Raw genomic sequence first — 26,996 nt, forward strand, 5'->3', positions numbered from 1 at the left:
TTATCGTTCCAAGAAGTGGCGCTGCGGAGCTCTCTCTAGAGAATCATTTGCTTCTTTATTTTAGTAATTCGAAAAGAGAGAAAACTTATGACGTGAATCAAGCTTGTGTAAGGATTACTTAGCCTCAAAGGAAGGTAAAAATGAATATGTTTTATCATTTTGATTGTGTTTCAATTATTAACGTGAAAGAAATTATTACCATAAATTCAAATGTAGCTAAAACTATTTGTTTCAAGACCGAACAAATCCATCATTCAAGGATCAAAATCATCCGTCATTCGAAATCGCTAAATGTACACATCGATAGAAAAGTAAGTTTTCTTGAAAATTAGACTTTTTGAAAAAATTTTGCTAAAAATAATTATTTCAAGAATCTTTCATTGATGGATTTGTAAGGTTTTGAAACATGACTTCGATTGTTCGAGATGCAAACTTGGTGCTCATTACCCAATATTATATCATTTTTAATGCATTTTTTGTAAAACTAAAACATATAAATTTGTTTATCTGATTTTATCTCTCCCCCCCCCCCCTNCCCCCCCCCCCTCTCTATACCTATTTTTAATTCAAGTAGTCACAATTAGACAACGCTGACACTTCAAAAAATATTTGATGATTTCACATTCGGCTACTTATCGAAAGGTAGATTTATTGAAAAAGGATTCTAAACGTTAATTTTAAAATTAGTATTAAAAAACGTAATAAAGATTACATCGCTAATTTATTTATAACTCTGTTTTTAAGCTCCCACCTCTTGACGCACACAAAATAATTAAAATAAAGAAAATAAAAGGTTTTTATTTTTTTTGTATTTTTAGAAACAAAGATAGAAAAAAAAAACTTCGCAAAGAAAAATGACATTTGAAAACAGCAGAGGAAGAAAAAACTTAATCGCAAAATGACACTTGAGTTTTGTGTGTTAGTGACTTTGAAACAAAAAGAAGAAGAAAAATTTCACAGCCTAAAAAATATCTTGGCACTATTGTTCAGTCAACGAGAGAAAATGAGAAAAAAAAGGTTTACTTTTGAAATTTGTCGAAGTGATAGAAGGGTATCTTGCATCAATTTTTTTTATTATTTACTTTTAGCTGTTTATAATTAAATACAATTAGATTTATATTTTTAATTATCAACTAAACGCCCTTACCGACTGGGTGTGTGAGTTTAAATGTCACTTTTTTTTCTTCTTAACACCAGAAGCCAGGAAAACGAGTCCTAACTAAAGCATTTAACTTTCACTTAACATGCATATTTGACATTAAAATTTTAATGTTTAGGTAAAACAATCAGTTTACTTTTTTAAATTACTTTCAGCAAAACAAAAATGTGTAAGCATTTTTAAGAATAATAGTTTAGGAAATATGAATAAAGAAAATAGAGTGGAAAACCTTAAAATGCTTTTTTTAACAACTTTTCTCCGTCTTTTAAATATCTCAAAACTATAAGTTTCATTATAAATTTAATTCACGTAAACAGAAATGACATTAAACAATTTTTATAGGATTATACTTTAGGAAGTAAATAAGATGTTTACAAAAAAACACATTTAAATAAACCTTATAGGAAAACTCATGACTCAATCCCTCTCTCAATACTCTCTCAAATCCCTCTAAAAAGTTTTAATATTTAGGTAAAGCGAACACTTTTTTAAAAAAGAATTAAATACAACAAATTTTTAAAAAAACGAATAGCTATTTTTATAATTTGCTAAGAATCCGGTAGAAACATTCCAGGATGTTAGCTTTATTCGTAAAAAAAATGTAGAAGAAATATTAGGAGGTTTGACCCATTTTTTTTACAAAATTATTTTCCTAATTTCTTTAACATAATAAAATTTCTAATGTGGCATCATTTGATATTCCACAATTTTACTCATCTCTTGAGATTATCGTTCATTTAAATAATAAATTACCATTTTTAACCACTTTTCAAGAAAGTAAAACATGGAGAAAAAACTTATCTACTTGAGGGTTGTTTAATCCACTGCGAGAGGGAGAGAAGGGGACGAAAGGGACATCTAGCTGAAGGTGCATCAAACCAGTGACTAAAGGATACTAGAACTTTAAATTCATTCATCGTCATCATCATAGTTGGCCAGACAACCGAACGTGGGCCAATGTCTTCCTCTGAAAATTTCTAAATAGCAATTTCCGATTTATCTTTGATCTCTAAACCTTTTTATTAATTGCAAGAAAATCAGACTCTACCGAATCAGCCCATCTAAAGCTTGGCCTTCGCGCTTTCTTTTTCCAGTGGATCTGAAAAGCAATATCTTTTTTATTGCTCATTCGAATCACGTGGGCTATTCTTTTCAATTTATTTGTTTTTATGTATTTAATGATATCAGGTTGTTTATAAATCTTGCACAGTTCAAAGTTAAATCTCCTTCGTCAGTTATTATTTTCATTCACATCACCAAGTATACTTTGCAAAATCTTTCTCTCAAATAGTTCGATACAATTTTCCTTCAGTTCCTTTATATTTATGTGCATGATTATATTTCTAAAATCTAATTAAATATTTCATTAGGTAAATAATTTTCACAAATATTTTTGAAAAATAAAATATGATTTTCAAATAAATTTAATACTGAAGTCTTACGTCAATAGAGCTTAAATATTTTTTTTGATCCAAGAAGAAAAAGAATACAGCGATGATAGTTATTCTTTTACTATTAATTAATAATCCATAACGTAAAAATGAATTTTTAATGTAAATTTAGGTTTTTATGGACATGCATCATTTCATTTTTTTTTCTTTTTAATAAAATTGACTTTTTTCCCTCCACTGATTACTTACTGCACTCCTCTTTTTTAAGGAACATTTTATTGAGGATTTTGTGTCCCAAACGTCCTTTGCGTGCTACAAGGGAAGTTTGACGAAATTCAAGGAAAACCCTAAACCGTAATAGTTAAATGTCTAAAGAAATATTATGAGCAATAATTGCGCTTAAAGAAATATCAAAATGTTAATATAACTTCTAAAAAATAACAAATCAAAACTGAAAATGTTGAATGATTTTAGTTTGCAGTTAACTACACTATCGAAAAATGTTCTTTCTTGCTTGCTTGTTTATTGTTCTTCTTATTTTGTCAACTTTTCTTTATTATTATTTTTTTAAATTTTGTATCCTTCTTTAATTCATTTTTCTTCGGCTTTCACTAAATTTTTTTCATTGTTTCATCCTTTATTTTATCTCATTTTCTTTCTTTTTCTATGATTTTCTGATACCTTTATTTGAACGGATAAATATACTTTTTATTTGACCGAACAGGAATCTTCGATACCTAAAACATTGGAGTTAGCTGCTACCTCGATAATGTAGTCTAGATAGTTTAATAGGACTACTACTGTCTGTAGAAAGTTTTACTCCCGTAATTTTAGTTTGTTACGTAAGGCTTATCTCTAGAACTTATTGTATGAATCAAAATTTCCTTTCCTTATTTATATAACTCACTTATCCTAATAATTTTCGTAAACATATTCCTTATTTTCTATCGTTTAATTAAATAAAATGAATTATAAGATATATATATCTTTTAACTTCCTCTCAATTAAGTAACTTTAATTGACAAATTCTATTTTTAAAAAAAACTTTTACGTTTTAGAAGTTATTAGACAGATTTCGCAAGTAAATAAATTGAGCTTTCAATTGAACGAACATTTTCACGTTTAAAAAAATATTTTTGAAGCAGCAGAATTGGTCAACTATTTCTATGTTATGGGGAAATAGCATGAGCTGCAAAATAAACTCATTATAGCTCAACTTTTATCTATTCTATTCACGAAAGTGTATTTTGATAGAAAAGAATTCTAAAAAAAAATACGCTCCTAAACATTAATTAAAGTTAGACGTGTCAAACATTCAAGGCTAATTAAAAAAAAAAAGATTTGCAAACATTTATCACAGTCCAAAAAAAAAGTGAAATAAAACAAGGGGCAGTAGCATCTGTTCATTGTTCAAATTATAATTAAAGTTAGTTCGCAAATCTAGTGGCTATATTTATGCTTTGGTATGCCGAATTTCTGAACTCGCATTCCAGATTGTGACAAAAGATCTTCACTTTTACCACATTGAGAATCATCCGAATTTAACTCATAGGAGTTGTTGCAAAATTAGTTCTGTTAGTCGTTATTTATTATATATTTTGTTGGAATTTAAGAAAAAAACCATTATTCCTATGAAGAGAGTCTGTTTGCATTTAAATGCACGCCATGTGGATGCTAATATCCCAGCTCGACGGTATATCAACATCGCCAATTCTTGAAACGACGTTGCAACAGCCTTCTTTTGGATTGCTATCTTAAATCGTGGGAAATGAGGAAATGTATTGAATAAAAATGACTGTTTTATTTCCCGTAAAATTTGAAAGTTGCATCGCATTTAAATTTTACAGACAATATCTTTCTAAAAATGAATCAGAAAGTGCATTTGAACAAGAAGCAGAGAGCAAATTCTTAGGTGTAGTAGACATTACAAAAACAGTAATTAAAGAACGCCATTTATAACAAATGCAAAATAAAATTGCAAACTATAACAAACAAGCAACAGTTATTAACACTAACAATCAATTAACAATAATAATCAAACAGCAAGTAATAGGAATTAATGAAAATGATATAAATAAAACGAAATATATTTAAGTTTCGATGTTCGCTTTTAAAAGTTACAAAAGAATAATAAAAAATGTTTCTTGCAGACGGTTTTCTTCTATTGCCAAAAAAAAGCAAAAATTCTTTATCTCCGATTTGATTTGTTGAAAGTATGTCAGCCAATTAAACAGTAGTCCAATCAAGTCCAATGTTCTTGCAACGTCATATAGTTGTTTCTTTTTCAAGAATGAGTGTTCTCCTTTTCAATGGAAATATGTTGCCAAGTCTAGGATTCCAGTATGGCTACGAAACTATAATCTTTTTTTTTGAATAATTCTATGATATATATCGTAACGGATAGCGCGAATTAAATTTCTGTCTGGCGTGTTTAACTTTTAAAAGCTTTTATGTTGTTTTTGAAAGCATATTTGCATAATTTGAAAACGAAATAAAATGCAACTATATGCAGTCGCGAAAGATTATTTAAATATTATACTGCAATGGTCTTTTCTTAACTTGCAACGGAGTTTAGTTAATTTATTTCAAACTAAATTGACTCTTTGTACTGTAATGATCTTGGAGTTAAACTTGGAAATATATTAAGAACAAGTCCTGAATTATATCGAGTGAAACATAATTTTTTTTTAACAAATTTTTTTTTATGTCGAGATCGTGACAGTGCAATGTAAAATAACATGGTGCTGTTATTTTAACCTCGCAAGTTACAACTAGAAGTTATTGCTATCTATGATATCGATGATATAATAAGTCACATTTTCAATTTGTTCAGAAGAACGTTAGTGGAAAAAACACTACGATTCCCATAAATGTAATAAGATTTTCAAATTATTGTGCTATTTATCCAACGTAAATTACTGAAAATTATAAAAATACGTAGCCACAAACAATACTAAAACCAGTTTTGCTTAAAAATAGCTTCTTTTTTTTATTATTTTAAAACACCAAGCCCCTCATACTAATATTTGTTAATTAATTGAATCCTGAGGTTCAGTATTATTAATTCAAATTTAATTGAGCTTATATCTAAAGTAGTTTTATGTTCGAAATTACGAAATTGTTGAATAAACCCAAGAGCACAACATTTAATCATGTTAGTTACATTTAAAAATTACTCTGAGATTTTTCATTTCAGGAAAATCATTATTGTGGAATTTTTTTCATAAAAAAAAGAAAGTTTAATAATAAAGATTAGATTGTTATTTATTATTTAATTCGACATTATGCAAATTTAAAAGCATTCTCAAAAAATTATTAATCAGAAATTCGTAGAAATAAGTTAACTACAGCTCTTTCAGCATTGACACGCATACGATAAAATAAACTTTTACTAATTTTAAATGGTGTTTTCTTAGAAAAAAAATGTTTTTCAAACACAAGATACGATAAAATGTTCAATTCTGAACTGAATTTACAAAAACTATTACATATTAATCTTCATCAATGTATATATTTCAGCTTTTTCTCCCACCCTTAAGCCAAGTAATGCTGAAAATTAAATGCATTCTTTTTCAATTTTCACAATTTCCATGTTTTTTTTAAAGAACTTAAAAACGATATCAAAACTAATGGGAGTCAGGAAAAATACCTACAATATTAAAAATTCGTTAAACAAAAACAGAATTAGACAGAAATGTATGGTTTATTTTGTTCTGTTTAGGAAACTAATGATTTATTTTCACCGAATTCCTAAATCAGTTACGAAGTTCTTCAAGAGATGGCACTGCTTACTGAAAACTGTAAAGCAATATTTTCCAAATAACTACCATTTTAAGCAACAGCGTGGCTGCAATCTAAGGGCAAAATCACTCAAGGACAAATATTACAATTGAAATTGGGTGATATACTACAGAAAACATTATTTTATAGTTTTTCCAGCAGCATTCATCAATCACTTAAAAATTCATGCCACTTATGTGTGAAACTTGCCGAAACAAATCTTGTTTCCTCAAAAGTCCTCCACGAAGGCAAATTTCTCCAAATACCTGATCCAGAAGTTCTATTGTCTTCTGAATTGAATTCAAAATTACTTCTGAATTGGGATCAAAATCAAGGCTACGGAGTTGAACATTAGGTAGTCGTAAACCCAAACTTAGGTCGGCTGTTCAACGACGGTTATAAAATATTAAGAAAATTAGCAACAAAAATTACAACAAATGACTTACTCTTCACAACATTCGCAAGCTACTTCTGACGAAAAAAAATTCGTGCCATTTTATGTAAAGCGTGTTAGCATAATAAGCTAACAAGTGGAAAAATAAGTCAAAAAATACTGTAATAGACAATGCATAAATAGATTTTTAAATGCATGGGAAAAACGCTTAAAATTACTTCAAAACTGTTAAAAACGAATTTTTTTCTTTCTTGGATTTTTGAAAAGGGAGAGATGGCTCCATTTCTTCTTAACTAGCACTTTCGGACCAGATTTGGGCTCTTGGGCTTTCGTCGAAAAATCAGTGTGACTCGAGTCACACTGATTTTTCGACGATGATTTTTCGACATGAACTTTCAAGCTCTTATGGCAATGATCATTGCCATAAGAGCTTGAAAGTTCATGCTTTAATTCTTTGGTGCAAATTACATCAATATACTATTATAAATTACGGTTAAATGAGATTCTTTAAATGATTTAAAACTTAACTTTCAGCTTCATTCTCAAAGTGATGTATGCAAAAATTGTATTTAAAATATACATCCGTTCGTCTGGTAAGCAAAGATATTAAATGACAGCTGTGAAATCATCCAATTTGTTCTAACACAATACTTAAAATGATTTATGTTCATTAATGCATCTCAATAGAAACATAAGAGAAATATTTGGACGTGCAAAGTGGGGGGACAAAGTGTTCTTTTTAGGACGTAGAATTTTAGTTTGATGGTTTCAAATGTTTCATTCCAAGAAAGAGCAGTTACTGCGAAGCAATCATCGGGGCTAGTGAGCGTCAACGAACAGCGGGCTTAACCCCCTAGCTAACTTAATATTATTTGATAGTAATATTTTTGTACCATTTATTAACGTATTATAACGGCAGGGACAGGGCAAGGCTTCGGCTATTTTTTTTTTATTACCATTATTCTTTTATTTCCGACGTGAAAAGCACGCTTCCGGCGTTTTGTATGCAAGTTCTCTAAAAATCGATTAGTCTAGAACTAAAGTTTAGGAAAAGCTATGTGATATGTTGATATTATTTTTTCTTTTAAAAAAGATAAGTTCACGCAATGAACACAAAAACATACTTACTGTACTGTTCGATAGAATAATTATTCACGTTAAAAAATGAATACTTTATAACACGCGATGATATGTTTTTGAGACATTTTTATATTCTAACCAACAGATCGTAAAGAAACGAATTTCCATTGAAAAACAAGGCCGACATAGATAAAGTCATAGTTTTTTGAGAGGGAAAATTAAGCCGTCTAATACTTTTTCTATTCTTTTTTTTTTCATTTTATTTCTTAACTTTTAGCAACATACTGAGAGAATAAACATTGAACATATATTAACATCTAATTAAACGTGTTACATAAAAACATAAAAGATTATAAGCATTTAAAACATTAGAGCATTAAAAACATTAGAACATAGAAAAATTGTAAAAATGTATCGAAAACATAAACAAAAAGTTAAGAGAAAGTCATTCAGTTTGCAGGGCTTGTAATAGCTCACATGCCCCCTAGTATCTGTCGTAGATGTTTTCTACCACTGCTCGGCAAGCCCCCAGGTGCTCAGTATTCATCAGGGCGTCCTCCTTGCATAAAATACAATTTGGGTTTGGAAGGTACTTAGGTCTGTAGAGATGAGCGGCCAGAGAGTCATCCCCGGTTGCCAACCTAAAAGTCTTGGGCGATCCTGTTTAAAATCTCCCTCTAAACCTTATCACCAATTTCTTCGTTTAAATTATTCTCATAGTTCTTATTGACGTTATTTTAAATCATTCTGTTTATAATCTGACTAGATATACAAAAAAACTGGAAAATTTGAAAAGTGGGTGTGATAAACCTAGAAATTACTGCAGAATTAATTGGACTTTTGGGAATAGAGGATATTTTAGGAGTTGAGTAAATACTTGATGTTTGCTTTATTAATGAAGTACTTGAAAATAGAAATTTATCGTATAATTATTATATGTCAATTTTCGTTTTAATTCTATTAAAAGAATTTACTCAAATTTAAATTTGATAGTGATTTGACTTTATTATTACGTATTTCTGATATAAATTTTAGTTTACTTAATTGGTGATTTATGGTAGCTTCAAAAAATCGATTAGACGTACTTATCTGATGCCATTGACTAATTGAATAATCCGGCTCTTTGAAAATAGACACCATAATTTTGCAATGTGACAGGCTTATTGGAACAATCTGCAGTATTTTCTAATTAGCCTAATACTCTTTAGTCTTATTGCGTTCAGCACATATATCTGGGAAATTTTATTTTATAACCGGCGTTGAACAATATTTTACGACTATCTATGTTCAATTCCGTAGCCTTGTCATTTTCTATCCATACCAGAAAACATGTGAACTCCTGTATCAAGCATTGTCTTCGTGGAGCACTTTTCGAAGGAACTAACTCAAATTACATGGAGAGGGAAACCACAAAAAACTTCCACGATTAGCCTGACGGCAAGGGGACTCTAACACATGATTCGTCTATCATATTTAACGTCAGCACTGTTATCGGTGCGAGCCTGGTGCGTAATTCGTATCTATCCGTTATCGTATTAGTTTGCAATAGGTAAATAGCCTTATTGCAATATTGTAAATAGCCTTTTTAAAGGCTTATTGCAATAAGCCCAAATAAATTTAATATGCGTAAATTTTCGCTCATTTCCTAATTAGTTTAAAAGCTGCTTGCAATAAGCATAAGGTTAATTAGTAAATACTGAAGGTTTTCCCAAAATACCGGTGACATTTGCAATGAATCGGATTTTTTAATAACGCTGGGAAGCTGCGATGGCTCAGGGGATAGAGTGTTCACCTTCCAATGAGGTGAGCCGGGTTCGAATCCCAGAGATGGCTGATCGATACGCATCCGGCTTGCATCGAACAAAGTACTGAAGTTAAATATTCTCAGTGGTAGACAGATCATTTAGAGTCCCCTTGCCGTCAGGTTAACCGAGGGAGGTTTTCGTGGTCTCCCTATCTATGTAGCTAAAATTGGGGTTAGTTCCATCAAAAAATCATGCACGAAGGCATATTTCTCTCAATACTTGATCCAGGAGTTCCCCTGTCTTCTGGATTGGGTTCAAAATGACAAGGAGTTGAATATTAGTAGTCGTAAACTTAAATTTGGGTCTGCTGTTCAACGACGGTTATAAAATAAATATAATAAGCCTAGGACATTTGTGCCATTTATCTCAACACTTAATCTCGTTTTATTGTTTTTGTCCTCAGTATAAAGGGGACGCTTCACCTCGGGGGAAACGTTTCATGGTAAATTTTGTACGTTCCACCTGCGTTGGTATTCTGAAATTATTTTAAAATTCGCAGTCAAATTATTAAAATGCATTATTGCAATATAACTTTCTCATAGCTGAGCAATTCCGTCTATATTTCAGTTGCATTTTGAAAACATTTGAAACATCATGATTTGCTCTTGCTTTACATGAATTCGCGTTTCTCTGGGCTTTTAATTTTAAATTATTTATGTAGGATGAATGTAAAAGAGAATTTACTGTGAAGGAATTTTCCCTACTATTAAGACTATAATTTCCTGAATGAGGAAAGTTTCCCTTCATATTTTGAGTTCTGAAATTCAAAGAGAAAAAAAAAAAGACAATTATTAATTCAAAAAAGTAAGTTTTTTTTATTTGACTTAACTAACACATGATTTATGATTTGTCCTTTCCATGCAGTAAAATTTCGCAGTTTGATGCTCATATATTGGATAGCACAGGAAACAACACAAATAAAAACATAGGAAATTTTCTTATGAGACAATATTACTTGTATATAATATACCATTTATGTTTTTATAATATGTAGCAAAATATCTCTTTACAGAATACCGCTTTTACTTTGCTAAATAAACGGAAAAATTTTATTTCTCTTATGAGGTAACATTGCATACATATGGCATACCGTTTTTTTGTCATAACAACATGTCACAAAATATCTTTTTACTTTTTAAAGATGACATTGGAAAGATGTGCTCTATACCGATATTCTAGTTACCTTTTATGAGAACTCCAGAATGCTTGCACTTCTTCTTGTTGCCATCTTTAAACAGAAAAGAGATAATTTGTATTGTTTTGTTATGAAAACTTTAAACATTTACATTCACTTTCCACAATAAAAAAATTGGTGCTTATAACGTTGCTTCACAATTTATCGTTTCCCTGTGCCAGCTTGAAGAAAATTTTCCTCAAAAAAAAAGTTTTTTGAAAAATTTTGTGTCCTTTAAGAACAGTTTTAAATTTTCCTGTAAGCGTGCCTTGACCCTTTTCGTGTCAGCGATATATTTATCACTATGCGTTTTTGAACGTCTCTATGCTGAACAAAAAACGCGTGTGAGTCGCGGTCGATAAAATAAAATAAACCAAACAAATGGTTACGAAGAAACATCGTGAGTTGCAGAGATTTTTGTACGACTTGTTTTATAAAACTTAGTATCCATGCATGTGCAACGACATAACTAAAAGTTAAGATTCCAAAAAATTTGGATTATGATTTTACTTCAGATCGTCGAAAGGTAATTCATTTATCATTATCGAACAATATTATTTTCAGCGAAAAATAAACAATGGCCGTTGCTAACAGATTTTTAATATCTATCATTTAGTTACTTAATAAAGACATTGTTTTCTATTAAGTTATGTAAAAATTATTCAATATTCATTATTTCCAATTTTTATTACATTTGTATATTTAATCAAATGTCTACGTAAGAAAATAATATATATATTCTTTTTTGTTTATGTTTTAAGGGTAAACTGTGATAGGTAATTTTTTTTCTTTAAAAAATTAAATTTAAAAAAATGAACATGCAAATCAATTTTTTTATTTTTTTTTACAGAAATGATAGGAAAAATCGTGTATCATTACTAATAACATAATCTGATATAAAAGAAAATACATTTACTTGTCTTATTTACTTATTTTTTATTCATAAATTTCCAAATTTCCGAAAATTGTACGTTATATTGTTTGCATGCGAGTTTATTTTATTAGTTTTTGTATGCAAACCTTATATTGTTGTCACGCATATTTATTTTGAATAATGAAATTATAGAAACGTTGCATTTTGCCGTGCTATTTATTTGTTTTATTCGGCAACTTGAAATTTATACTGAAAACTCTTTGTCGTTTTTTGCCGTTTTAATACAGAATGAAATGGTAATTGTGTTGATATAGCCTAAAAATTATTCTAAAACATCAAATCACACATTTGTGGAAAACTTTAAAAATATGAAAATACTATCTTCTTATATTGGTGGAAAATATTATTTACATATCATTAACATACACTGCTCTATAATAATGGAAGAGACCTTTTCAGTTTTTGATATTTTATTCATATTTCTCAAAACATGCTAAAGGAATTGTTTTATAACTTTAGAGTTTTTTAGGTGTGCGATTTCTCATACTCACCAATAAAGTTAAAAACCTTTAGAGGTTTGAATGATGGGCACTAAATTATGAACGAAAAAAAAGCTTTTCTGAACACCCTATGCCAAAAAATATAGCAATAAGCTTGTAACTCGTATCGATTATTCTGGTTATTAAATACAATAACTGCATGAAATTATTTCATAAACCTAGCTTAAATATTTATAGACATTTTTTTGATATTTTTTTTAATATTTATAGCTATTTTATGTATATAATTTTGCTGCAGAGTAAGGTAAAAGGAAAAACATCAAAATTATGTTGGTAGTTTAAGGAAACATGAAGGTGTTTCTAAAATCATCACTCAACTCCTTTTTCTTCCTTCGCCAATCAAAAATTTTATGTTTTTAGTTTTACCTTCCTCACAAGTAATTCGTTAGATTCCGATAGAGTATTTACCCTATCCTTGTTTGATGTACAATTTCTGATAGGTATTTTTGTTTGATGTGCAATTTCTAATATGTATTTTCGCTTGATGTGCAATTTGTAATCGGTACTTATTAACAAGAATTTTAAAGCAGTATATTAAAAGAAATTGTTACGGAATATCATGTCCTTATAACTAAATTTGTATGTACTACAATCAAACTTTAATGCAGTGCAAGAAATATATGTTTCTAACTGATCAAGTTTGACCCTTGGGGTTATGTGGAGCTGAGATATGAAGCAGTTTTACTAAAAGTCATTAAGATATTTTCGGCGTAATTTATGTGGATGGACATTGGAGGATCAGTAGAAATTAAAAGATTTTATAGTAAATATGTGGAACCCAATAGTTAAACAAATATAAGAATAAAAAGTTTTCAATGGTTTTGACACATCCTACAAATGGATTCGGGAAAAAAAATATTGCAGAAAAATACTTGACAGAAAGCCAAGTATGTACAGGAGGACACTAGAACTAAATGGGGAAAAAAATTGAAGAGGACCTGAAATTACTCATATTTATAAGCTTCAAGAAAAATGCAATCAACAGAAAAGAACAATCCAAAACTTTAAAGAAGGCCAGGGCTGTTGAAAGGCTGTAGCACCAGGATGATGATAATAATGATGACCAATTTCATCTACTTTTATTTAATGTAAATTGCGTTTTATATATTATCAGGTCACATTTAAATGTTATATACTAATAAGACGAGCATTTTTAGAAACTAGAAAAAGAGGGAACAAACTAAGAAAGGAATCGACAATATTTCCAGAATTGTAGGGGGGAGATTCGAGAAATCCACAGAGAAAATAATAATTCCGTATGTGATAACATTCAGTCAAAACGGCGAGATGCCAAAAAATTTTCTCCGCCAACCTTGAGTGACTGCTGGTGGTAGTACACGAATAAATATTTTCCCTCCGCTTTTTTCCGAGGGAAGGTAAATAAATATTATTTCCGCCATTTTTATCTTTTTGTTGACACTAATGACAGACACGTATGTCACTTTTCTGCATAGACTGATAGTTTTTATTTTTAAGAAGAGAACTCCTCAAAAACTGTAAAGTCTACAGTGGATAGCTGATTTAGAACAACGATAGCCGACTTGTTGACAGATTTGTCACCATAAATCTCTATTCGAAGCCCACTTCATGGCATAATGGCATTAAATACGAAAAAAGGAATCAATTCTTACTTTTTCTCGGTGTTATTGTTTCATTGTTGAGATAATTTGGTGTACAAAACACACCTTAAATCGGCTGTCAGTGGAACTATAAATCAACTTCCAATAATTTTCAAATATCGATGGGAAGCAGTTGTTTTCCCACCTATGGTTTGTGCTGCCATTTACTCGAAACTAAAGAAAATTTGAAAGGTATTGTTAACAAAAAAGTGGATAACAGCAAAAGTGTAAGTAAGTATTTTATAACATTACTGGGGGGTAAAGCCCCCCTGGTCACCGACGCTCACTAACACCGGTGATTGCTTCGCAATAATTGCTGTTTCTTGGCATAAAGCAGTTGAAATTATGCAACTAAAAATATATAAAAATATTTGAGCACTCACCTCCCCAAAGAAGAGACCCAGGTTCGAGTCCCGGTGATTGCTGGTCAATTCATATCCTGCTCTAGTCTCGCACCGATCACAGTGTTTTATGGAATACAATGTATCCGTAAAGTGATGGTGCGTGTTTGACCGGTCACTGGCCAAAAGTGGGTTTTTTTTTTCTTTTTTTAAAAAAGAAGCTCTTATGTTACGCACCCTGTTAGTGGTTTGCAAAAATGTACCATTTCTTGAAACCCAAGTCCGATTTTTAAGAATGTTATGGAATGAAATTTAACATAGCTGTATTTTATGTTAAACTCTAACATATTATTTGCCTAACTACGATATTTGAAGTGCCGTAGTGACAGTAATTAGTTGACCACTAATATCCGAGACCAGATCTAGCACAAAATTCGATATTTATTTTTTAAAAATTAATGTCATTAATGTTATTATGCGGTTTTCGAGGAAAAAAAATTCTTAAATGGGATTAAATATTTTTAAAAAATCAATAAATTAAACTAGATTAACTTTTTTAGTTATTTTCAATTGTTACACAAACAAGGATAAATATTAATGTATCATTTTTTGTATAGTGTATTTCTTCACATTTCGATCAAGAAAAATAATCCACTATACTCAGATAGTAAGATATTTATATGCCATAAAGCTGTTCGAAATTTCACTTGAGTCGAATTCCTTTCCTTTTCTTATAATTTATCATTGTAACAAAGAAAAAAAAACTTAGATCAACGAGGATAAATCCAACTACTTGGTTGATTTTCATAGTAGTTTAGTTTAAATTCCGTACTGTATAGTGGATGTAGTTTCTTTGTAGTATTACGGATATTTTGGCGATATGGGATTTATTCTAATTGCGTAATGAAGGGATATTTATTTTAAAAAGATAAACAAATTCCTTTGAGAAAAATTAATTTATTATTTAGAGAATTTGGGAAATAATGAAAGGAAGTTTCTCAAAGGGATCAAGAGAATCAATTCTCTTAAGATAAAAATTCAACGGTTGAAGCTGAGAGGCCGAAGCATTCCAGTCTCAATACCGGAATTCAAAATTAAAGGTAAAATGAATTGTTCCCAACGGACAGTAAGGAGCATGGGAAGAGATCCAGGAGCTTNGTGGAACTTTAAATCAACTTCCAATAATTTTCAAATATCGATGGGAAGCAGTTGTTTTCCCACCTATGGTTTGTGCTGCCATTTACTCGAAACTAAAGAAAATATGAAAGATATTGTTAACAAAAAAGTGGATAACAGCAAAAGTGTAAGTAAGTATTTTATAACATTACTGGGGGGTAAAGCCCCCCTGTTCCCTGACACTCACTAACACCGATGATTGCGTCGCAATAATTGCTGTTTTTTGGCATAAAACAGTTGAAATTATGCAACTAAAAATATATAAAAATATTTGAGCACTCACCTCCCCAAGGAAGAGACCCAGGTTCGAGTCCCGGTGATTGCTGGTTAATTCATATCCTGCTCTAGTCTCGCACCGATCACAGTGTTTTATGAAATACACTGTATCCGTAAAGTGATGGTGCGTTTTTGACCGGTCACTGGCCAAAAGTGCGATTTTTTTTTCTTTTTTCAAAAAAGAAGCTCTTGTGTAATGCACCCTGTTAGTGGTTTACAAAAATGTACCATTTCTTGAAACAAAGTCCGATTTTTAAGAATGTTATGGAATGAAATTTAACATAACTGTATTTTATGTTAAACTCTAATCTATTTGCGTAATGAAGGGATATTTATTTCAGAAAAATAAACAAATTCATTTGAGAAAAATTAATTTATTATTTAGAGAATTTGGCCATACTTGGAATATGGAAAAAATGAAAGGAAGTTTCTCAAAGGGATCAAGAGAATCCATTCTCTTAACATCAAGAATTTCTGTAAAGATAAAAATTCAACGGTTGAAGCTGAGAGACCGAAGCATCCCTGTCTCAATGCCAGAATTCAAAATTAAAGGTAAAGTGAATTGTTCTCAACGGACAGTTAGGAGCATTGGAAGAGATCGAGGAGCTTGGTTGGAGATTTATCGAAAGATAAAATAGCCGAAAACAAAGCTAACTCCCCGTAATCAATATTAAATTTGAAAATTATTAGGCGAAAGCTGGTCGCCAAAAAGATAGTGAGCATTAGTATTACCGCGTAACTGAAACATTTTTGTGGGGAGAAATAAATAGAATTTGCTTTTGATTGAGTCGCGACAGTGAATTAATAAGTTATACTTGTATTGGTGTTATTAGTAGATAGTTGTTAATAGTGAGAGTTATTTGTATTGAAATAAAAAGTTATCATTCTTAAGAAGAGAATAAATATTTATATTAGCTTTTTATAAAAAGTTATGAAAATTAAGTAAGTGGTTCATTTTAATTAAAACTCGATTAAGAATGTTAAAAAATTAATTTAAGAAATTAAAGATATTTTAAGAGCTACTAAATATATGTAATGCCAATTATGGCTTCACGGGGATAGATTTTGTAAAAACATTAAAGCAGGAAAAGAATCTTAAAATGAGATTTTTTTTTCTTTTAATGATACCAAATGTTTTTCGTTATGTTGCGTCTCGAGGGATTCCATGCAAGTAGGGAAATAAAATATAGTTTTCTTAACAAGTTTTGACACGAGGCAAATGTAACTGAAATGAAAAGTTTCTTTTTATTTATATTAGGAAACATTTTAACTCATTTTATATTTAGTCCTTTGTAAATAAATGCGCCCAGGATATTTGCCAGGTATTTTTTTTTCTTCGCACAATTCATCGCACCTCCGTTCTACCTTTTTTTTTTAATTCTATCAAGGAAAGATCATCATCCTTTGAGTCTGCATCTGTGCCAAGAATGAAAAGAACGATCTCTTCCGCACATTTCACGATTAGTAACCTTCAAGAGACGGTTTTTCTCTTCTACTTTCTTTCTTTCTTTCTTTCTAACGCATTTTAAAAGTTGATTAAGTGCTGTGAACAGTGGTGGGGTTCACCAGCTCTGGTGAACCCATATCGAGACAGGTTGCGTATCCTGAAATTTTAAATAGATCAATCGACAACGATAATAAAGGAGAAGTGCGAAATTTAAACATAATTTTAAGAATATATTTACAGCAAAATAAAAATCATCCAGGATTATAATCCAAGACGTAGAACATAAGATAAAGTGTATAGCTAACCGCAAAAAGAGAGAAAGAACCAAATTTCACAGTGGTATAGATACATTTTATCCACTTAAAATTCAGTTCATTTCGTTACACTTCAGAAAGAAGATTACAGAGAATACATAGAAGATTGCATAGAAGTTCGTCAGGTCACTAACTTTGGCACCTGAACCTAGTATGTTGATTACACCACAAACCCATTCGTAGAAACATTGTTTAAGATGTAAAATGGAAAGGAAAGTTAATTTACTCTATTGGGTCTCAAACACATTACCTGACTAATTAATTTTAATATTTACTCTATTTATTTTTAGAAAAAAAGTTTTTTTTCCTATTTTAAATTCCATTTTGCTTATATTTTCATCATCTATATTGTTATTACTATTATTGTCATTTACCAGATCATTTGGAACAAGATAAGATTACTCTTCCATCATCTATATTTTTATTATTTTTCCTGTTCCATGTTCTATTTTGTTTATATCTTTCATCATTTATATTTTTATTACTATTATTGTCATTTATCAGAACATTTGGAACAAGCTAAGAGTACTCTTCCATCATCTATATTTTTATTATTTTTCCTGTTCTATGCTCTATTTTGTTTATATCTTTCATCATTTATATTTTTTTACTATTATTGTCATTTATCAGAACATTTGGAACAAGCTAAGAGTACTCTTCCATCATCTATATTTTTGGCGAAACATATTGTAAGAAATTTTGGAGCATGATAAATCATAATAGGGTCCAAATTTCTAGAAATTTAATATTGAGCTAAATTGTACTATATTGGTGAACTTCTTGCAATTGATACTATGCTTTAATTTGAACGAAAGTATGGTTGAATTTAACAGCATGTTAAGGTTGAACATACATTTCACTGTGAAATCATTTAAAATTCCGCCATTATGGTTCAAATTGAATCAAAAAATGGTTGAATTTAACACCTTGTTATGGTTGAAGCAACTTTTCATCCTGGTATGATTCAAAGTACCGATTAGCCTGGTAAAGTACCTGGTGTGTGGAAGAGCATTCAGCTTGGTACTTATTGCTAATAGGTACCATGATGCCTAGTTGGAAGAAACCCGCCAGATTCTGGTTTTTAAATAGTAGGTCATCGACTACCGATAAAACACATAAGTGCATCCAAATTTTGTAGTAGCGCGATTTTTAATGAAAACAATATATAACAAATTGGAAAATATCGCGATCATTATTAATAACAATGATTATCGAATACAATAATATAAAGATCTTTATCAATAACTAATATATTGAAAAAATAACATCATGAATATTACACATAAAGATAGTTATCGTATATGATGTTATTGGGAGTGCTGATAAATTTCATTTAAGTAACGAAACTATTAACCAATGTATGAATAATATAAAATTATTACCCTTTTAAACTATCACAATATATATTTATATTAAAATTATATTAAAATTAATATAATTTTAATATAAATATATATAAAATATTTTATTAAATTAAGCACTGCTATATTAAAATTAAACACTTATCGGTTATCGAGACCAACGTTGCTTTTGGCGATAACTCGGAAAAATAGTCACCAGTACATGACTCCTATAATCCAAAGGTTAGTTGTAAAATATGCGAAATTCTCAGCTTTGCAACGAATCTTTTCTTTTGAGCAAAAGAAAAGAGAAAAAAGAAAAGAAATGAAAGGAAAAGAAAAGAAAGGAAAAGAAAAGAGAAAGAGCTTGATATTTTAAACTTATTTCGACTCTATGTTCTTTTCAAATAAAAGAATGAGTACAGTGTTTTTTTTTTATATCACTCATACTTGTCTTTAGAAATATTTATTGAACATAAATTTAGTTCAAAACAGGAAAATCATGAGCATAAGTGGTGAACATATAACATCACTTTTTAATTATTCCTTTTTGTAACAGATGGGAAATTTTTTCTAAGTTGGAATTTTTACTGGAAAAAAATTAATCATTTTTTTTTAGAAGAAAAAAAAATTATTCACTTAAAAAATTAAAATAAAAATAATCTTTGGATATTTTTATTTGGAAATTTTATTACTTCTCTATAATAATTTTTATCAAATAGAAATAAACTTTTTTTTATCGAATAAAAATGATTTTTGCTTTTCATTTTATTTACTTAAATTATAAAAAATGAGCATTTTCAAAAAGAAAAAATAATAAATTTTCTTAATCAGTTTTTTAAATAAATTTAAAATAAATATTTAGAATTTATTTCCTTTTATAAAAATATATTCTTTAGTTAAAAACATCAAACAATTAAAATGAATTATTGAATTTCTTTAAATAATTAAATATATCAGTTCAAACGAAAAAAATTATACATTTTTCAGCTTAAAAAGTGCTTACTAAAATTCCAAACAAGCTGTCATAGTTATTTTTTAATTTATGTACTTGAAATAAAAAGCCAAAATATTTTTTTCAAGTTAGAGAAAACAAAATTTGAAAATAACTGCGACAGGAATCAAACTTACATGTAACAAGACAGGAATTTTAACCATTATTAAAGAGCAGTACTCAGAAGACGTATGCTGTAAGAGCTAAGAATTGAGGTGGGTGGTCATATCTTACCACAGTAACCACAGTTTCGCAAAATGTTTACTCTGGCTAATGTTTTTGTTTATGGTCATAAATTTTATTTTACTTTCATCGAAATTTTACACATTTCAACTTTTTTTTTCTCAGTACCTTTATTTACATGCAGAACTAGGTTTCTTATATAGTTTGTCTAAAAGAAGAACTCCCCTAGCCAATCGTCTGAAACTGTGGCCGTTTCTATGGTAATGAGGTATGACTATTTCAAATAGGGGTGTAGGGTCATTGTTTAGGACAAGTTTTGACTCGGTCGGATCTGCGAGAGAAAGGGAATCTTTTTCTTCGGTCCAGTATGTTAGCCCTAGAGGGAAGTGAAGCCAGCCTCCCTGAAATGAGCTATTTTTATTTCCATAGCAGCAGACTTTGTGGCGTGGGGGAGTTCTTTCCGTAGACAAACTATATCTGTCTTTAATTTATAAAACTGACTATAATTGTCCCAATTTTTCAGTGATGCTTTTGCTTCGGTATCAGCGACAAAGACAAGGAGAGGGTGGCGGGGATGAGATGCCCCATGAGCACGACATGCGGCGTAAGATCAACGACAGGGACATCAAGAACGACAGTCACAGGGCCGCCACCCGCAGCACTCTCATCTGTATATTCGTCTGTGGTTCCCTCCTTCTTTCCTTGGGCCTGGCAGTCCTCTTCGTTGGTCTCCTCGTTCCTGGGCCGCGGGATGATCCCACGCCTTGGCTGGTGATTGGTCCGACATGCATCGTCCTGGGGATCCTCGTCCTTCTTCTCTCTGTCGAAATAATCCTCAAACTCAGGAAAATATCCAGTTCTAGCCGGTAAGATATGTCGTTGGCTTATCGCTGTCTACAAAAAGCCTGATATGCCAGGATAACCTCCGGTGTTTTCTACAAATTCTGGCACATTTTAGGCTTTACGTAATCAGCTCATGCACCTTTAGGCTAGTCAGGAAATGTGCGAAAAATTGCACTATCTGTCTTGATTCATGTAGACTAATTATTATGAACCGTGTTTTCTTTTAGCCACTTTGCATGCAAAACTGTTTTTATTTTTGACTTATATTCCTTAGTTTGATTTTATTTTAATAAATCTTTACTTCACACGGCTCATTGCGTTAAACCTCTACTAGAATGGGCTTATTACAAACAGCACAAAACAAATCTGACCAATTGAACATGGAATTGTATCTTTTCTAATTAGCCTAAAGGTAAAAGGGCTCTTAACAGTGTAGCCCTGAAATCTATCAACCATTTCAGAAAAACACTAGAATAATAAAAGAGCCAAAATAAAGGAACATTACGAAATAACGGAGCCTGTTCACGAAGGGCCAGAATTTTTAACTATTATGCGACGGATGCATCAACATAAAAGCAGTTTTGTTTAGCCTTGTGAACATCCTTAATAATCTTAATAGATAAGGCATCATGCTTTCATTTGAATATTTTTTTACGATTTACCATAAATACAAATCAATCTAAAAGTAATTCTTTAAACTTCTTCAATGCCAGGTTCGATTCCCAGGGTGGCTGATATATTCAATTTCCTATCTCCCACCAATCACAGTGCTAACGTAAAATGTCCTCAGTGGTAAACGAATCATAGGTTAAGATTCCCTTGTCAACGGGTTAACCATGGGAGGTTTTCGTGGTTTCCCTCTTCATTTAATGTGAATCATCACATTAGGTTTAATCTATCAAAAAGTTGTCCGAGAATGCTACTTTGATCCAATACTTGTGATCCAGGAGTTTCCTTAATCTCTGGTTTGGGCTCAAAATCACAAGCCTGAGTTGAACATTGAGATTCGTATACCCAAAAATGGGTCGGCTGTTTAATACTGATTATAAAATAAATTAAAGTGTCTGAACAAAACACATCAAGCATTCGGTAACGTTTTTTGCATTTTTTCTTCTTATTATTTTTCTTCGTATTAGTATTTTATAAGTCGACTTAAAAGCAATTTGAATAAAATGCAAAATCCTTAAAAATTACATTTTGCTCAATTGCTCTTCGAACTGTCTTTAAATCAGAAATTTTTTTTAAAAGATATTTTTGATCTAGAACATGTTCTAAAATGTTTGTTTTCTGGTATGAGCTAAATTGTCATTGAAAATAAATTCAGTTATAAAAAGATTCAAGTATGTATTTTGCTTGGCATTAAAACTTTCATCCAGATATGAAACTAGTTTATCGATTAACTAGCATATGAAACTAATGTATCGATATCACGTTAGTATATCGATTAAACTTACCGTCATTCTATCTATGTAAATATTGTAGGGATAAAAATTTCGAAATGTCTCGTGTTATTCTTTAAAGTCTTTTGATATTTAAAAAACCATTGTTAGACAAAACGAAATTTATTAGTGCTCTGCAAAGAAAAAATAATATAATTGATGCTTAACATTTTTAATGAAAAATAAATTACATTAAATAATTATCGCTGATAAGACATAAATATGTCCGTCATCGCCACAATCAATGTACTGATGCTCAAAATTAAATTAATTTAAATTGAATAATAATCATCGATAAACGAAACAGTACTACTTCCATAAATATGTGCATCATCGCCACAATGCTCCAAATTTCACTCGATATCATTTACTCTATCCATATAATTTTAGCGAATCATTAGGTTTTGATTTTTTGTTTTATTAAGACTTAAAGATAAAAGTAAAACCTTCATTAAAAAAGAAAATAATTTCCAATATGCTTTTTTATTATTTATGAAATAATTAGTTAGACATTAATATTGAAATCTATTCTCAACATTTTCATTTTGAGAATAGATATCAATATTACTGTCGAACTAATTATTTTTACTTTTGAGTAAATAGGAATTTCGCTATGACTAAATATTATTTTTACATGTATTTAATAGAGAAATATTTCCTGTTTCTATTAAGCAAAACTAAATGAATTTATATTATTGATTTCAATACTTTTATAATATAGCTTAATGCCATTGAAATAAAGTTAACAAACTTTACTGAAACACAATCAAAAAATGAAACTGATTTACACAAATTCAGAAAAAGACAAAATAAGTTAATAACATTTAAAATAATAAATCAAAATGGAAAAGCGCTAAAAGTAGCTGAAACCAAATTTGTCTTATTTTAATTAAATAATTTAGAAAAACAATTCTAGCAGAAAACAAAGAATATTTTTAGATATGTGTGTTAGCAAGTCAGTACTTCATCAGGCAGGACACACTGCCTGCTAACACACATGAGCCTTTCAGTCGTCAGTGGTAATACCAAAAATTGACTCTGACCCCGATATAATGGATAAACAAATAAGAAAAAGCAATTTAAGAAATTGAAATGTAAATACAATGAAAAATTAATGACAAACAAACACAATTTAAAAGTACACAGAGTAAGACTTAATGATGAAACACCCACATATAAGAAGAATAAATAAAGTTATAGTTAGAATAACCAAATCAAAATTAAATATAAATTGCCAAATCATTAATAAAACTTTAGAAATAAATCAAGTGCTGACCCCTTTTGAAAATCTTGAAAAATAAAACGAAAAACATTCAATGAGTAAAATTCTAAAAAAGTGCTGTCATCTATATGCTTCAGGAACAAAAAGTCCTAAATTTCACCACGTAGGCCTATTTATGCGGGCTTCAATATCGGCCGAATTATTTGAACGTCTTTAAAATATTTTAAATTAAAATATCATAATTACAGTAATTAAGAGGCAAATTATTATTCTCTAATGTAATTTTGAAATTCCCGATAGTTGAATTTAAACCTAATAATTTAACCAATCAAAAAATTCTTAAAAATCTTAAAGTATAGGTTGAAATTAAAATTTGTTAAACTAATAACATCAAACTTAAAATCCCTTCTTTTATCGTATAATCCGATGAAAATTTTTGTGTACTTTTAAATCTCTGTGTACTTTTAAATTGTGTTTGTTTGCCATTAATATTTCATTGCATTTACATTTCAATTTTTCTAATTGAATTCTCTTGTTTGTTTATCCATTATGAGGCTTCGGAAGCAGAGTCAATTTTTGGTATTACCACTGATGACAGAAAGGCTCACGTGTATTGGCAGGCAGTGTGTCCCACCTGATTGCTGTCTTGCTAACACACATATGTGTGTTAGCAAGACAGTAAAATATTCTTCGTTTTCTGACTTTCTAAACTGAAATATATAAATTTTTCCTACTTATTTACATTAAAATAATATTTTAATAATGTTTCAATTGTTTGTTGCTATTCTTTATAATATTGATATTGATTGTAATGTTGGGCTTTACAATGTTGACTGTAAGCATTATAATGCTCACTCCGCGAAGAAAAAGCAGAATACAAAAGGATTTGTTCAAAGTTTATTAACTATTCCTGTTCAAGCAGCTAAAAAGGAAAGTGATTTTTCTAGTGATTTATGCAAAGCCTTAGTAAGCAGCAATACTCCTTTAAAAAAGTTAAATAATCCAAACTTATGACAGTTTTTAAAAAAAATATTGTACCAATCAGATCATTCCCGATGAATCGACTTTAAGAATGAACTACCTTCAACCGATATATAACGATATTCGACGAGATATTGGAGATGGCCCTATATGGATTGAAGTCGATGAGACGACAGATAAGTGCTGTCGCTATATTGCTCATTTTATTTGTGGAAAAATGGATTATAATGGACAAATGATTTCCTTAATGGAAACGGAACTGAACTTCCAGAGAAAGTAAAACCAATGAGTACGAAATTGTACAAGTTTTGTCCAATAACATCGGTTGACGTGGAGAGGTCATTTTCTGCTTTCAAAATGATCTTTAATGACCGACGACATCAATTCACCCTTGAAAATTTGGAAAAACACTTAGTTGTGTATTGCAACACAAATTATTCAGTTTAATAAAATCTTTTCTTCTCTCATTTATCATACTTCAGTTTTAGACTTTTTCTTCAGAAATGTGTAGATTCAAGTAAGAAATATTTTGATTTTCTTCGTTTTAACAAAAAAATGTTTTAGCTGTGTTTGTTGAAAAAAGTAAGTAGTAGTATTTAAATAAGTTCTTTTTCATCTTTTAATTTCTATTTTAAATGCATATTTCTAGTTTTAAGAGCATATATTCAAGTTTTTTAGTGCATATATTCAAGTTTTTTAGTGCATATTTGCATGCATATTTTGTCCGTTTTTTAGTGCATATAATCCACTGTCTAATTATAACATTACATAACATCAAGCTACATTAAGGCATAATTTACTAAACATATCTTTGTTATGACAAATTTATTTACAATGTAAAACAGTTAGATTTAATTACGAAAATTCAAACGAGGGCTAGAACGTAATGGCTTTTGATGCACAACGTTGATAAACGAACACAGCAGTTGGGTACAAGTGACGTCAGCTCGTGAATAATCACGTGACTTCTCGCTCCAACTGAAAACGAGTTTAAGTGGGGTTTTTTTTAATAAAAAATAACTTAATAATTAACACATTTAAAGCTGTAATAAAATGGGGGTCTGAGTGATTCTGAATTCCTTAAGATAAAATAAAAATTGACTGTAATTGGGTACTTGCACTTCAAGAAGAATGAGACCTCTCATACCCACACATGTGACCTATGACATCAGCACCAGCCAATCTTTATCAGCAAAATGGTGTATTAAAGTTGAGCTAAGTTTCTCTTCATAAGTTAGAATGTTATTTGAATACACAGAAATGTTTATTGAATACACAATGATATGCAATACGGTTCTGTAGAGCCGTATTGCGCATCGAATTAGTTTAAATATGATTCTTCCTCGTCTACATCTTTCACTTGAATTAGATTTATTATTTGTTTATGTATTTTATTCTAACAGTGACGTATTTTTGTTTTGTGCACCTGGCTACTTCGATTCGAAATTAAATTGTTTATGTTCCACATGGCTTCGTACCTGTCTTTCTGTTAAGTCTCTGAGAAATACATAGTAAAAAAATTAAAATCTCTGAGAAAGAATCTCTGTGAAGGAATATAGATTGTGTCATGTAGAAAATTGATACTTGACAAGCTCGGGTTACACGGAATGGAAAGAGCGTAACGTAAACAAATGCCACATTTGAACAACCCATCAGGATCGAGATACCCACACTACGTCACTTGCTTGTACCCTATTGTTCATTGCAGAAAATCATTTACTATTGATGTAAGGATAAAGTAAAAAATTTTACAAAAGAAAGAAGTGTAACTTCTAGTTTGAATCAATATTTTAATAGTTTAATTGAATGCCCGATATCAGATTTGTAAATAAAGAATTGTTCCATTTTAGGTCTTCTGTGGAACGAGATTCTCCTCCTAAAGAAAGCTGGACACTGGCTGATACGAAAAATGAGGAGGCAAAAACCATTCCTGTCATCATTCATCCTCCCACTCCGATGCAACAGCTGAATCCAGTGACTCTTCCGTCGGACATCGTCCAGCACAGGTGATGATGATATGGGGAAATCTTATGGATACATTACATTTTTGAGGAAAGAGTTTTCTGGTGATTCAACACTTAGTGGAAGATCCGATTAATTCATAGCATTGTTTCTGGATCCGTGACACGTTTTGAAATCATCATGTTCATTTTTTTCATCAAGAACATCCTTGAACTGGTGATGAATAGCTCGTGTTGTATACGTCACATGATGTCTTCGGAAATAGTGTTGAATTCCACACACACTTTAATTTCCATCAAGAATCGACTTAAATGGAATTTGACATTTTCAATGACCGAGTTCTGTACACTAACCTCTACTTGGCATCTATGGATGGTTGACTGAATGTAAACAATAACAAGATTCCTAAAACTGGAAGAAATATGGAAAAATTTCCGGTGTATTCCTCCGCTTGTGTTATGCTTACGCGGCGATGTGTGAACAAGCTTCATACTCCCAGGAACCCTTATTATTGTGATTTTTGTTGTCCTTAATTTTACAGTTCATGAGACTTTTCTGTAATTTATGAATTCTAACAGATCGCGAGCCTAAAAAAAATATAACAAAATTAATAATACCATAAATAAAGTGTAAGGTTTGCCA

General features: G+C 30.4%; 1 protein-coding gene across 6 annotated transcripts; it reads left to right on the plus strand.

Moving 5' to 3' along the window:
• Window positions 1–26,996, plus strand: LOC107444838 (uncharacterized). 6 transcript variants are annotated; one of them, XM_043050151.2, is made up of 3 exons: window positions 1–134; window positions 20,431–20,773; window positions 26,243–26,996. In XM_043050151.2, the coding sequence occupies exons 2-3, from the start codon at window positions 20,433–20,435 to the stop codon at window positions 26,400–26,402; spliced, it is 501 nt and encodes a 166-aa protein (XP_042906085.1). In that variant the 5' UTR covers window positions 1–134; window positions 20,431–20,432; the 3' UTR covers window positions 26,403–26,996. The 6 variants fall into 6 exon arrangements, with proteins under 6 accessions (XP_042906085.1, XP_071036879.1, XP_042906086.1 ...); XM_071180778.1 differs by lacking the exon at window positions 1–134 and adding an exon at window positions 183–311; XM_043050152.2 differs by lacking the exon at window positions 1–134 and adding an exon at window positions 11,174–11,309.

This window comes from Parasteatoda tepidariorum, chromosome 5 (assembly GCF_043381705.1).
Source record: "Parasteatoda tepidariorum isolate YZ-2023 chromosome 5, CAS_Ptep_4.0, whole genome shotgun sequence".
Taxonomy (NCBI): Eukaryota; Metazoa; Arthropoda; class Arachnida; order Araneae; family Theridiidae; genus Parasteatoda; species Parasteatoda tepidariorum.